Source organism: Limulus polyphemus, unplaced genomic scaffold (assembly GCF_000517525.1).
Source record: "Limulus polyphemus unplaced genomic scaffold, Limulus_polyphemus-2.1.2 Scaffold293, whole genome shotgun sequence".
NCBI lineage: Eukaryota > Metazoa > Arthropoda > Merostomata > Xiphosura > Limulidae > Limulus > Limulus polyphemus.
The window spans coordinates 480,129-496,226 of NW_013665903.1; the positions used below are offsets into that span (position 1 = coordinate 480,129).

General features: G+C 31.2%; 1 protein-coding gene across 4 annotated transcripts in view; it reads right to left on the reverse strand.

Moving 5' to 3' along the window:
• LOC106457110 (polyhomeotic-like protein 2) overlaps positions 1 to 16,098 on the reverse strand; it is an 80,610-nt gene that overhangs the window by 17,624 nt on the left and 46,888 nt on the right. For 2 of the 4 annotated variants that reach the window (XM_013916493.2, XM_022382924.1), the window contains 4 exons: positions 10,931 to 10,987; positions 6,859 to 7,039; positions 5,500 to 5,735; positions 3,065 to 3,154 (listed from right to left, as the gene is read on the reverse strand). In XM_013916493.2, the coding sequence (XP_013771947.1) occupies positions 3,065 to 3,154; positions 5,500 to 5,735; positions 6,859 to 7,039; positions 10,931 to 10,987 (564 nt within the window). The remainder of the gene's footprint in view (positions 1 to 3,064; positions 3,155 to 5,499; positions 5,736 to 6,858; positions 7,040 to 10,930; positions 10,988 to 16,098) is intronic. The other 2 variants (XM_022382925.1, XM_022382923.1) reach the window with 1 other exon arrangement.

Consider the following 16,098-nt stretch of genomic DNA (forward strand, 5'->3'; position numbering starts at 1 on the left):
GTCACTTAAATCATCCAAGCAGTGTGCTGTTGCAAGTGGTAGGGCAAATACAATTTTAGGTTGTATCTACAGAAGGGGTTATAATTTTATTGTATAGGTTGCTGGTTAGGACACGTTTGGAATACTGTATTCAATCTTGGGCTCCTTACCTTAGGAAGGACATTGAATAGTGAGTTTAGAGGAGGGCTACAAGAATAGGGTCTAGGATGGAGGGGTTGTCATACGAGGAAAGATTGAAATCTCTGAAATTGTTTTCTCTTGAAAAAAAGGAGAGTTGGGGAGGGGAAGAGATCTGATTGAGGTGTTTAAGATTGTAAGGGGAATTGATAGTGTTGATACATCATCTTTTTTCATACTTAACAGTGAAAATAGTAGGACTAGGAGACACAAATATAAACTTTGGCAGGTAAGAAGTCATCTTCAGCTAAGACAGTTTTACTTTTCTAACAGGGTGGTTGGCCTCTGGAATGGGTTGCCTTTGGATATTGTGGAGGCAGTAAATTTAAGCGAGTTTAAGAGAAAGTTTGATAACTATATGAATGATAACTGGGCTGGTATTATTATGTTTTTTTAAGTATATTCATTTAATAGTTTTAGTTTAGTTTAGAAGGTGGGACAGCAGAGGTGGACCAATAGGTCCCTTGTCATCTCCCTAAACATTATATTATGTAATATACCATGTAGGTATTGGAGCTTGGCAAGTGACTTGATTAATTGAAATAACTGATTACCTATGAGCAATTTACATCAATTAGTGTCCAAAAATTAATTTATTAACTGAAGTTATGATTAAATACATTAAGGTAATAAAAACAATCAACGAATCAAAATTATTGTTTCCAATATTTCCAAATATCTAGTAATTTGAAATACTACCATTATGAATTTTAACTATTATTTTCCACTAATTCAAGAAAATAATCAATTAATCGACACTAGGGTTTCCAATTATTACTATCCAAATAACTGAAATTTTGCCACTAGGCTTGTCTGTAGCACAAAGCTACACAATGGGCTGTCTGTACTACGTCCATTACAGCTATCAAAATCTAAACTGTAGAATTATAAGGTGTTTCTTTTCATACTGTGTGCATGTGTGTGTGTGGGGGGGGGGGCTTTTTAGTCAACTCATGAGCTAATAAGTGGTTCATTTTTGGTTGTTTTTTTAAGCCATCTCACAAGAATAATTGACTAGTTGAAGGTAATATTGAGCCAAGATAGTTAATTGATTGGCAAATTCCACAAATTGCCCAGCTGTAGTTGGTATACACTTACTTGTGTTGATAATATATTTTGTGTTGTTGTGATATTAATTTTAAAATGTGCATGCCTTCTGTCCAACTGCCACCAAATAACATTGTATCAATTTTAATTAGGTAAAACTTTCATATCTTCTGCAGTTATCAATATTTTAATAAGAACTTTGAAGCCATTGTTAGTTTTGTATTTCACTCAATTTTAGAAGGAAGAATATTATTATATAATGATATTTTTTCTTTATAGTCATGATAACGGATAACAGGTTTCTCCACTGTAATTTATTTGCATAGTTAATATTTCCCTTGTATCATGAACAGGGTAGTGAAACAGATATAATAGTCTTTTCAATGCAGCATGATATTTTTTTTTATAATCTAGTTACATAAATAAAAAGTTATAGCATTGTCAGATTACATAACTTAATGTATCTTAATAACTATGTTTTATAATTGAATGTTAACTCTTCAAAAAATATTTTAAAGAAGTAAACTTCTAATGTCTGAATGTTAAACATAACCACGTTTTTGGAATAAAATATTAGTTTTAAATATATAAGAAGATAGAACACAGTTTCTATATTGTTGCACACCAAACATGTGAAGACATTTAGATGGGTGAAACATGAAGAAATTTAAACATAACAATAACAGAACATAAAAGGAATATTACAAACGAAAATATAAATAATGCAATATTTCTCCACACAAGAGACTTTGGACACTCTATAAACAGGAAATCAATCAAAATGATATATAAAACAAGAAACTACATAAAAATAAAAACTAATGAAAGATGTATTGTTGAAAGTGTACCAAAATTTAATACCTCTAAAGGCCACTTCAAGCTGAACTGTTTCCTAAACACAAGGTATTTCTTAGAAGACTGTAGGAATGAAGAGGACATATGAAAGTGTGAAAACTAGTTTCCTAGTCTTTGTGTCAATATATTGTTCCAAGAGTGTGGTTTATTTTTTGTTTATTTAGGTAATATACAGAATAATATACAGGCACATGCAAAGTATCAGTTTCAAATTGTGTGTTTTGCAGTTTTTACAATTACGTATAAAGGAAGCAACTTTTCATGTCCTAAGATAACCTTTCATTAATCATGAATTTACATGACTTCCATCCAGGGGATAGGTACTCCAGCTATGCAATATAGTAATAAATGTAATTTTTACTGTTTTAAAAATTCTCTGTGAGTAGACTGGTGGACAATCAATGTTTAACAATGAATTAGCTTCCAATTTCTTGACTTCTAATTCTTAGCAGAATTCTTGCTGGGCAACAATTAAAGAAAGAAATTGCAAATATTCACAAAATTTTTAAGTACATTTTTTCTCCCCATTTTTCCACGTATATTGGTTTACTCCATAATTTTAATAAGTAAATAATTGTGAAACATTCCAAAGAAAACTATACTCTTTGCATAACAATTATAATGATTACCTCGGTCACCTCAAGCTAAATTTAGTACATCATTCATATTACCCCAGTTATTCTTTGCTTACTTTAATAATAGGCTTCTACTCATATGAGCTAATTTTCAAAATAATTAGCAAACATATGCAGAACTCTAGTTATTTTCCCATGCAATCAGTCAAGTTTGACATCAACAGCAAGATTCTTCTTTTCTAGTGAAATATGTATTTGAAATATTGAGAATTAAAATATACTAACAAATAATCTCTTATCTCTAATGGTGCATTTCCTATTTTCCTAACATAGTAATTTTTAATGTTATATAAAAGGAGAGTCTACTAGACATGCATAGCACCAAATGAGAAGTAAATCAAACCACATACCTGGGAACGAATGGGAGTATTAGCCTGAGAATGAGTAGATACAGATGTAGAAATGACCGTTTGAGTAGCCACAGAACTAGCAGGGCGTACCTGTGTTCACAGATATTACAGAGTTAAGTCTATGTAATTATACGCATTTAAATGATTACACAGAATAGACCAATCATACATGAAGTTTTTTTTAGATAGGATACATATACAATACACTAAAGGAATTATTAACCTACAAACAGGAAAAATCATTTTAGTTTTTTTAATCATAATTTAAAGAAATTATACTAGTCACTCGCAAAGCAAACAATTGATAAATTTTAAAACTCACTACATTTATGAATGTTATATTACTGGAGTTTCCCATGTCATGCAAGTCTGAAAAACAGAGAATACTTGAACAAGTTTTGTCATCATCAATAAAATAATATTACACAATTACTTGACGATAACCACAAATAAATTTAAAATCATTTTATAGGAAATAAATATATATATACACACACACACACACACAGTATAGAACAAAGAGGTCACAAGAATGGATATTGTTGCATGATTCAGAAGAGATACCTTGGCACCCCAGGGTGTTGGTTTAGAGTAGGATTGTTTTGTTCAATTAAGATGGATTCCTTGATTTTTCGTTTGTCTATGTTTGGTTCTTTGTTTCAAATTACTGTGCTTTTAATAGATATACTATGGTTTTTTTTTGAGTTGCAATGGTGGAAGACATGGAACGTTTTTTTTTTAGTGTTCAGCGAATCTGGTTTCCAATTTTCTTCCTGTTTCTCTGATGTAGAATTTTGTGCAGTTATTTCATGTAATTTTGTAAATGACATTGGTATTGTGTGATTCTAAATAATTTTTGAGAGAATTTGACATTGACAGGAATTTTGTATTTAATGGCTAGTTTTGTCCAAGTGTGGATTATTCTTGAGCTGGTTTCAGGGACAAAAGGTAAACTGCAGTGTAATGTTCTGTTGTTGGGTTTGTTAGTATCAATTTTGTTCGTGAGTTGAGTCTCATTGTGGTGAATATTGGAGAGTTTTTCAACAATAGCTGGTGGAAATTTGTTGGTGTAAATGAAGGAATGTTTGATGTTGTTGATTTCTTCATCTATGCTAATGGTCTGATAAAACATAAATTAAGGCTGTGAAATTTTTTCACCAACTTTTTTTTCGTTTTTTATAGTTTTTACAAAAATAATTACTGGTATCAAATGCACCTTGAGTTACAATTATATTACATTCTGATTAACCAAATGCGCACAAGGTCAGCTCAATACATTCACTCTGACAAGTTATAATGCAAGGTGACAGTTCATGTAAAGAATTAAAATTCTTTTGTCCATCCCACATATTGCACTTCTATAACCTATAGAACCTCCAACACATGTATCTACAATTTTTTTCAATATCTCTGGTATTTACACTCTTCTATCCCAACCTGTCACTAAATCAGCAGTTTAGGGCAAAGCAAATAGTTGATAAATCTGAAATCAAATACATAATATCATGTTGAATGGCACTCTTTCAAAGCTTGTGGCATACGTATTTTGGCCTCCTTAGTGCACAAAGGTTAACTGATACTAATGTTTTTTACCACATCTTTTGTACCTATTCTACTTCCCAATTTCTTTGCAGTACTATAACTATTATTCTTATTATTTATTAATTGATAGTCATGTGTTAAGCAGTTATAGCTGCTTCAGTATTGCTGTTCTTAACTAGGACGACCAAATTTTCAAATTTAAAACTGGGACTCCCTCCCTTTTTTTTTCTTTAAAAGAAATTATGAACAATTAATTAAACAAATAATATTAGCAATGTTAAAGATATTTTTATTTAAATTGCTGCTGCTACTAATACCTCTCTGACAAGTGAATTTGTTTGAGCAAATTCTTTTTGGTCAGGAGTCAAAATTCTGTGCACCTTTCATTCATGTTCACCCTTGAGTTACCTTAAATAAATGCTTCACAGCTTAAAAGTCAAATATTGAATGTTAACAGCATTTGACATTTGTATTTAATCCTTTCTCTTTGTTTTGGCAGGTACAAAATCATTTGTTGAGTGATGCATGCATTAGGGACCTTGTGTCATCTACTGCAACCTGCCTTATAGGTCTTCTGCAGAGGAAGGGCCAAAGACTATGTAAAATAATTCTAAACTGCATCATAATTCCCTACTCAACTGACAGAAAAAAATAACATAAAAACCAGGACATTTAGGCAACCCCCCCCCCAAAAAAAGAAAAAAAAGACTTACTGGGATACCAGGACAACATTCCAAAAATTGAGACTATTCCAGCCAAACTGGAATGTTTGATCACCCTGTTTTTAACAAATGTAATGAACAACAACATTCCTCCATAATATACTGATTTACAATATTCCATTAATAATGAATATACAGAATAAACATCCATCTGTTGGAATAACGTCCTACCTGCTTCTGCTTCTGGACTTGGATACCAGTGGCAGAAACAGATACAGCAGCTGTAGCTGCCATTGGTACAGCCTGCAAAGCTGCTGGTGCTGGAGAAGGGGATTGAATAAACATATCAGAATGCTGACTCCGTATGAAAATAGGATTTTGTGTTAAAACTGCAGGAGATTGAAGACCTCCTGGGGTAGCCCATGTTATTGGCTGACCCAAAGGAGCACCAAGAGCTTGAATAGATCCTGGAAGAAAAGAAAAAAAAAACTGTTTTGTGTGACTACATATCAGGAGAAATTAACAATAAATGTATTATCCTTAATTACATTAGAGTTGTTAGCCTTTTTTTTTATACAAAATAATCAAATTTGGTTTTGTTACAAGTCAGGAAATGCTAGCTACAAGTATACAAACTTAAATTTTGGCTTTTGATCATACAAGAAACATTTTAATTATGAATAGAAAAAAAAATTAAAAAATATATATAAATTTGCACAATATTTTACAATGGTCTTAAGGAACAAGTTAATATTTTACTTCAGTGTTAGATTTATTTTATATATATTCAAAAACTATATTTTAAAAGTTATTTTGTAGAATAACCATTTATTCATATGTAAATTTGCAAGTTATAAAACTGAGTTTTAAATCTATTTCTATTGCAACCCTATCTTTACAAAATAAGTTTTTTTTTATCAGTAGTTACAAAAGTCAACTGCAATAGTCAAATGTAATACACAAAATCGGCATCTGATTTAACAAAGCATGTCCAAAACGGTCAGAATTCTACTTCTGCAGATATCTTATCTACTAGGATTAATTCTTCTGTAGCTTGTATCTTAGTTTTATTTACATGTAAAAATGTGGAACTTTTTGGTCTCTAGTCATTTACATTTTAACAATATGTTACCTAAAACTGTACATAACCATCTCAGATAAAGTTTATAATGTACTTGTCATTTTTCCCCACCAGATGGCAGAAGATGAACATCTACAACAGCATATGGGACTAGAATGTTTATAGAAGGGAAGTTATACTAACTTTTGGAAGAGAAGCTCTCCACTACTATTATGTACAATTATTACACACGTACACTTTCTTACATGAACCTTCTTTACAAATATCAATCCATTAGTAATTACGTCATATTATATAAATATTTGAATAATCACCCAAGCAAACTTAATTTATAATACCAATAGAATTAAATGTATGAATAAATTCATAAGTTTGGTGGAAAACTTTATACACTCACGCATACGAACAGCATATTAGATTTAAAATGCTTTAAGCAATGTAGATGAATATTGAAAGAAAGTGTTTCAGTTAAAGTAAACAGTTAAGCTTTGTATAACAAAATATCTCACCAAGGATCTGGGAATGACTAGCTATCATAGCTGTTGGAGTCTGTGATGATATGATTTGAGGTGAGGATGTGAACTGCTTAAGTTGAGTGCTAGTAAAAGCCTGGGGTGAAGACACAACTGATGATATAGGTGAAGGATAAATAGGTGATTTGGGCTGAAGTGCAGCTCCCTGGCTCATTATCTGTTAGAAAATGAAAACATACTACGATACAACATTCCATAAATTATTTTTGTGGTACGTTTCTTTCTGTCATAATTTTAAAACAATTATGTTAATCCCATATATTTATTATGAATTTCAAAGATAAAACATTTTGCATAAAAATAAAAATACTTCAAGAACCTATCGCAATTATATTGGCCAGATTAAACATGCTTTTACAATCTGTACATCTTATTTGTACAATAAGCTTAAGCTATAGTATAGTTAACTGTACAAACATATTAGAAAAAAAACTCGGACTCAAGTTTAAGAATGTTCACATTATTTATAACTTCAGTTATTTGAGGATTAAGGCCAAATATCTGTAGGTCCTGTCAGAATTAAGATAAATTAGTTTATAGGTTATTGATAATGATTAATTAATTAATTTTAGGTTAATTCAAGATAAAACCCATTATGTACAGAATATACTAGAGTTAATTAAAACCCATAACTGTAAGTTAAGCCATAGCTAACATCTACTCATAATTCATGTGTTACTTGTTTCCAAGTCATAATTAAGATTCACCATTTAAAGAACATGTCACAGTTACGATCCACAATTTACAGGATATGCTAAACTTAAAATCCACTAGTACAGGACATCTTAAATGCAAAACCAAGTACTCATAAGACATGTCACATTTTCAATGCACTACTAAGAGGAAATGTCACGTTTGACTCATTACTAATAGGTCAAGTAAGAGTTTCAGTCATTACTTAATCATGTCAGGTCAATATGGATATTTATAGACCATGTCAAAGTCAGGACCCATTGCATAAAATTATGTCAAAGGTATGGCTCACTATTTACAGGACATGTTACATTTAATGTTAAAACTAAATGCTGTATATACTTTTATACAGTAAACAAAATATATTGTATGTATTTTAGTTACTGATATTAATAAGCAAACAATATATAATTGTGATTAATTAATCATAGGTTAGATCAAGATTAAGACCCATTACTTACAGGATATAATTAAGTTAATTAATGTCCATAATAGTAGGTTATGCAAAAGTTAACACCTGCTCATAGATCATGTGTTATTTGTATGCAAGTCACAATTAAAACACACTACTTAAAGAAAATGTTACTGGGTAGGCCAAATTTAGCATATTGTGTTCAGTCTTGGGCTCCCTACCTTAGAAAGGACACTGACTTGTTGGAAAGGGTTCAGAGAAGGGTTGCTAGGATGATACCTGGGATGGAAAGGTCATCATGTGAGGATAAGTTAAGATCTCTGTACTTGTTGACTCTTGAAAAAATAATTTAGAGGGGATCTGAATGAGGTGTTTAAGACTATTAAGGGTTTTGGTAGAATAGCACTGATGCATCATTTTTTTTTTATATTTAATGATGAAAATGGTAGAACTAGGGGATAAAGATATAAATTTTGGCATGGTAGGAGTTAACTTCAGGTAAGACAGTTTTATTTTTTCTAACAGGTTGCTCTCAGATATAGTAGATGCAGTTCAAGGAGTTTAAGGTCAAGGTCCATAAATATTTGAATGACAAGGGCTGGCTTTGAGATTTTTAGTTCAGTTTAATTTAGTGGACACGAAGGCCTAGATGGACCAATTGGTCTCTTGTTGTCCTATAATGTTATACAAACACAAAATTAAGAGATCTAAAAAAATACAACTATGAGAAAGATATATGTTTATCAGTTAATAATAAGTCAAAGAATAAATTATTCTAAGAAGCCCAAAAAATATTATGAAAGAAATTACACCACTCAATAAAGAAACAATTTTCTAAATGATCTCATACATGAAGTGATGCAATGATATTCAACATTTGATAAAACAAAGATGGTACTAAACAACCAGGAGTTAGATACTCTATAATAAAAAAAAAATAGATAATAAAAAATATATACAAGGTCATCTTAACATCAAGCAACAAAAAACATTATGTGAACAAATTCTTTATATAATGATGTTTGTTCTAAAAACTACAATGTTATAAAGTAAGTAACTAAAAGAAGACAGTGAATAAAAAAGAAAATTTTAATAAGAAGTTTGGAATAAAAATTAACAAGTACATAAAAGCACAAAGGTTTAAAAAAATCATATGATAGAACCATCTTTTTTGACATTTGGATGAAATAGGTTAAAAAAAAAGCTCTGTTAAACATTACATACAACATTCAGTTGAAACTAGAAGTTACTCTAAATATTTATACAAATGATGTGAACACAACTTAATTAAACCCTAGGTTTAAACTATAAACAATCACAGTTGCCGAGATATAGGAACATTAACCTCTATGAAAATCAGTATCACCTACTGTTGTAGCTTCAAACTCAAAAAAACAACAGTTTAAAAGTAGTTAAAGAAACTCCATCAATTTTTGTTAGGTTGATAATTACAAAAACATTTTGATATATTTTCATAAAAAACTAAACAAACTCATGGAGAATTCTAAGTCTTCTCACAAGTCAGTAAAGGTTTCGTTTATCCTACTGCTATTTGTTAACATAATTATTTGGCAAATATGACCATATGTAACTTTATAACAGAACATTTGCTTGTAATGTGGAGCATTAGAAAATGGTTATTACAACAAATCAACTGCTTTGTTAATTGACAAATCCTAAAATATATCCAAAACTGTAAATACTATTAACTTAAAGTCAACATTCACAACAACTTTTACCTCCACCACTGAAGGTGAATGGTGGTTATATTTTCACTCATGTTTGTGTGTGTGTATAAAGTTCCTCTAGAACAGCTTAATGGTTTTGAACGAAAGTGTGAATACAATTATACTATGACCTAACTTAGAAGTAATTAGTTTTTGGAGTGTCAAGATCACAAACAAGACCACAAAAATAAAAAAAATCCCAATCTGTTAACATTGGAACTGATTTTTCACACTATTTTTGCTCTATAACTCAGTCAAAAATGATTGGATTTTAATAAAACTTGGTGGACATGTGTTGAATATTGTTCCTCATTGTTGGTCTGTTGATAATGATGGACATATAGACAGATTCTCTTTGTGTTTTAGAGAGGGGGGCAGAACATGATCAATGCTGCATGGCTGAGTGCCCCTCTAGTTTCTTACCATTTTCACGTCAAAGTTTTTTTTAGCAATCCAAAGCAATAGGTAACAACACAAGTTTTCTATGAAAGTAAAACTCTGCCAGGTTTTCCATCACTTTCCTAGCTAATTTAAAACCAGTTAACGCAATTAAGCATATTTCACCAATTGCATACCTACTGGTACAAAGTTTATACTGATTTAAGTTTAAGCCATATTTGTCAACATATTGAAATTTATGATACAAATTATTTTTCTTTCAGTGAAAACATTTATGGTAAAAAGAGTCTGAATTGCATGTTAGAAATGGTAGTTTGATTTGGTAATAAGATTATGGTGTAAAACAGGATTCTGTCTGTATTCAAGTCATTTTCATTACTTTTGAAACTTTTTTTCAGTTCAAAAGATATATTTGAAAACAAGAAGGTAAATTGTTGGATAAATGAGCAAATAGCATTTTACACCAGTTTTGGTGACCCACTGAAAGTCAGCACTAGAAAGAAGCATTTACATAATGAATATCACTTGTCATAAACAAGGAAAAAAGGGTTAAATGATATTTTGCTGATTTCCTTATCATATTATATGAAAATCATATAGTAGCATCATTATGACACATATGTATACAGTAAGGTCTCACAATTATATATCTACTGTAGAAAAAAACAAAAACTCTCAACATGGATATAAGCTAACTACAAGAATTACTCACTCGCACGTGTAGAAGTTTGCATTAAAAAAAAGCATTTTGAAATTCCTATTTTGATATTAAACAAAACACAAGTCTTGCGTACAAAACTTTAATTGTCACACTAACCTTAGAAGGAGGTATGGAAGGGGATCTAAATGGCATGTGAGCCATATTTCCCATAACCTATAGTGGGAGAAAAACAAAATAAAACAGAAATAACAAAAGATCAACTAAAAATTATGTCAATTTTAAGAAACAAAAATACTAAATAGAAATTAAAAAAACAAAAAACAAAAAAACTAGTGTTTATAACAAACAAAATTAAATAAATAATGACAATATAAAAAATAAGATCACTATTAAATTTTTTAATTTACATTCAGTTTTCACAAGAGAAACAAAAATCAAAATTTAAATATAATCCAAATAGAAATTAATAAATTTCAAAATAGTGTTGAATCATCTGAGAAATAGAAGTTTTAGTTGCCATAAGAAACCTAATTACTAGATTTCATTTTTTTTCTTGCATTTGTAATTTACTCAAAAAACAACTTAATTTTGGGTAAAAAAAAATTCGTTCATCATATGATAAATTAATAACTTCTCTTTGAAATAAATAATACAATCAGCTAAAACAAGGACCAGAAAATTGCATATTATATGAGATAGAAAAATTCTGTGTTTGGGCTATCCTATTATTAATAGCACTTTTTGAAATTTGAATTAGTTTAACATTAAATAAACATGTTGTAGCAGTATGGTTAAAGCATTCTATTTTTGCTTTAAAAACAAAGTAAATTTTTACAACACATAAAACAGGTTGAATGATATTGGTAGAAACATGTTAACTGTGAAGATATTATAACTGTGCTTTCAGGGTGCCTTCAGAATATCAGTGGGACATAGGTCTTTGGTCAATGCAAATTATGAAGTTGGTATTATAGAAAATTTAGATGCAAATAAAAATAGAAACTTTAATACTCATTTTTTTTAAAATGAAAGGCCAATCAAAACTCTCGTAATATCATAAGACATTTCTAATTTAACCTCCTTTGCATTTACAACCATGTTATTTGTTTGTAAATCAATTCAATGAAATACATTACTTGTGCAGCTCAATACCAACTTAGTTAACAAATATATATTATTTACTGTTTCTAAAAAAAAAAAAATCTTTCCTTGGCTAATACAGAGATTTAAGAATTTGCAGTTGTCTTTTTCTGAAAATATATTTCAAACGAATCCAAATCATAGTGTGAAAAATGTTTTTTTAAGCATGAAAAAACAACAACAAAAAATTAGCTGGTCAGATTTTTAATTGGAAAGTATAGAAAACCTCAGAAAATCCTCTGAAGTATCTAAAGAACTCTTTCAGCCAATGGAAAGTGGAACTACATTTTCAGCTAATGTAAAAACATCAGACTCAGAATTTGATTTTTCTCAAAGTACACAATTTTTAATTTTCTTACGTGCTGAATGGATATATTTTGAATATAAAAGAGGTGTTTAAATAACAAGCTCAACTAAAAATCACAATGAGAATATGCATATTAAACAATCTTAAAATGTTTGTCATGCACGACATTTATAACCTTTTCGCAACTGATGGCACATCTTTTACGTGTGTATGTATATACACGTTTTAGGAACAATCCTAGTTAATTGAGTGATAATTCATATTACATCAATATAATAAATTCTGCCACTAACCTTTACTAACACAACGCTTTAACATCATTTCATGTTTATAATCTGTAAACAACTGAGGAGTATACATTAAATTCAACAACAGTGTAGATGTACTATGAAATAAGAAATAAAAATGATTTTTGTATGAAATGTACTTGAAGTCAGGTATGCAAATACACAACATCAGAATAACACACAATCTACTGTTTTGTTTCAGTTTGGAATTCATAGTTTATCTTTGAAGGAATTTTTTGTTTTATCCTGAAAACACCTTCCATAATCATTCATGAATGGATTAATTCTTTAAGCAGTTAAAAATATCCAAGGTCATGAACTACCATGATCATGGTAGTTCATGGTTCAAGGGCAGATCAATGAGAATGTATAAATTCAAAACTCAACACAACCTGTATTTTTAGTCAATGATTTAATATTTTGTTATGTGCAAGTTTTTCCAAAGATCGATATGTCAAAAATATACAGATATCTTGTCAGAGAAGGGGGGGGGGGGTGTACCTATTGACCATTATCCTAATATTGCATACTATTGCTGCTGGCTTGAACAACTGCAATTACTTTTAGGTTTAGATAGTTGTAAAGTGCACTTTGCCTTTATTGTTACTTCAAAAGTTCGACTAGTTGATGAGAACCAAAAGGCTGTGACTTAACCATCACATTTAACTCCTCCAGATAGTCCCAAAGATCTTCTGCAGGGTTACAGGGTTAAGATCTGGGTTGTGGTTGGGTTACTTTAACACTTTATTATTGTTATTTTGAAACCAACTTTGGTTTACACATTCCAAGAATGTTATCTTTAAAAACGTGAATATAAATGATAAAAAAAACACAATGAAACAGGTTAATCTTTACCAAAACTTTTTATTTGACAAGATTAACCCTTTTCATTGTGTATTAGTTATGGTTTGTAGATGCTTTGTGACAGAGAGCATTATTCTGCCAGAAAAACTTGCTGGCCTGCTAAACAAAACACTCCTTTATGGCTCCTAGAAAGTGTTCATTTATTTAACATAACTACAGGATTTAGAAGTACAGCCACTTCATAGATAGATCTCATCTATCAAAACCCAGAATGAAGCACACAACTTATCACTTCTACTACAACCTTTCAAAGCAGACAAAACACAATCATGTAAAACTGTTTACATATGTACATCAAAGCCCACTATTTTAGCATCACTTTGGTACTGGGTGAAGCAGTTTTCATCATTCACACAATATTTGTACCCAAATCACCATTTTTCCAATGATAAGCTGTGAATCATAAAAAACAGTAATTATTGTTCTTAATGTATTTTGTGTATCTATATAAATACTTCTAAAGTATCCACATTTGTATAGAGAATGGAGTACAGACCTCATAGTTAGTGCATGTTCACATGTACTAGAATCACTATGAATTTGTTAAAATAATTATTTCCAGAACTTTTTGGACACACTTCAACACTTCTAATCCCCATTAGTATTATAGTTTTATACTTATATTATTATTTTCTTATACTGAAAATAAATTTCCAATATGTATTTACCTTCACTCACATGAAAAGTTATTCTTGTTCAATGCTGCCCTCTATTTCAAAATTTTTTTGCATGCCACAAGCCTTGAATTCCCATGTACCCCACAATCAATGTGGCTCAACTGCATCTCGCATGTAAATCCTCATGAGATAACCCTCCACCAATAGGAGTGCAACACACCCTCCTGACACACCTATAGTAGGAGGAGGGTCCACACTGTCTTCACTTCAAGTTAAGTAGAAGGGAAGGATATACTGTGCAAACCAATCTACGAAATGGTCACATGTGCCCAAATCCTAATCCAACCACACATCTGGAAACCCGACATCTGAATGACAGTAGGCACTCCACTACACAACATCAGCCTCAGGCAGTGAAAACATCCTGAGATGGAGTGCGAGGGGAAGAACTGTAACCCCAATCAACATTATCCTATGCATAGTACCGCACAGAAGATGGAGTGCACCGCCACCCTCCGGGTCCTATCACACAGAAGTGTATAGCCTCTAGAAATATATAGCAACCTCACCCTCCACGTAGAACCACACAGAAGTTGGGCACAAAATCAACCTCCAGGACCCACCATACAGAGATGGAGATCCTGAAGCTAATTGAGTGAGGAAGAGGTAACACAACCAACACGTGTGAGGATTTATGTTGATTGGTCCAGCTCTAGCCCAAAACCACTTACTGGGAACCGACATCTAGGTGATGGTAGGATGAGGGATCCCAATCAAAGGGGTGAATTGCAATGTGACAGATCTACTCCAAAGCAACATCATCCTCAGGATACGACCACACAAAGGCTAGAACACAATACCAACCTCCAGGTCTCACCACATAAAAGTGGATTGCATACATAAAATATAACTAACCTCACTCTCCAGATAGAACTGCACAGAGCATCAACCTCTGGGAGGTGGAGCATATTTATCTTTGATATGCACAACAATCATCCCCTGGATAGAACTGCACAGAAGTTGGAGCTCAATATCACCATCCAGGTCCCCTGCAGAGAAGTGAATTGTATCTAGAAAATATAAGCAACCTTACCCACCAGATAGAACCACATAGAAGCTGAGCACAACATCAACCTGCATGACCCACTATACAGAAGTGGGGCTCATGATTGATACACAGTTGTTTTTTAATACAAATATATTTTAATATATAAACAATAAAACAATTTACAATAACAGTTATTACAAATAATGATCTATGTACAAAAGTTTTACAAACTTACAAACAATATTTAGTTCTCCATCTAATATGGAACTTCCTTGATATCTTATTGAGGGTTCACTAAGAGCAAATTAATTTTGAGTAGATGTCTGTATTGCAAAATTCCCGCCTGTTCACTAAAATTGTAGAAAATTCTCGAAGGTAAGAATCAACACTGATGTATCATTTATATTGTTGCGTAAGCTGAAATCTTAGAAACTCTCCTCATGCCTATAAATATAACCAACGTGATGTGCCAAAAGACAGTATGTATTATTGGTTTACTATAGTTGATGTGCTATAAACTTCGGAAGCTATAACTGTAATTGTTATATGTTTATTAATTGGGAACTTCAGATATATGACCTGGAACATTTATACATCTCGAATATTACAAACCATTTAACTTCAGCGGATTCACATCAGACATAAGTATTTTTTGAAAACGTATAACTTCATCGGTGGATAACTTGGCATGTGGCCGGCAAAGAACTAAGAACACAGAGCTAGCTAGCTAGCTCCCTGTTAAGGAAATAGTATCTATTTTAACAGTACAAGTTATGTACATTTCCAAATATAAATTTAACTTAAACAAACATTGATATTAAAATACATATATGATAGCAAATCCATCACATCTCCCCCCTTAGGGAATTAAAAACTGGTGTTAGACAATTTTTAACTAAGATATTTTATATATATATATATATATATACACACTGACAACAATACATTATCAACAAATTATATAACTTCAATAATCATGACAGTATATAACACAATCAATAGCCTAGCAAGTTGATTTATCTTTTCAGGGGACAAGTGAGCGAGTTTTGAATCAAGACTGG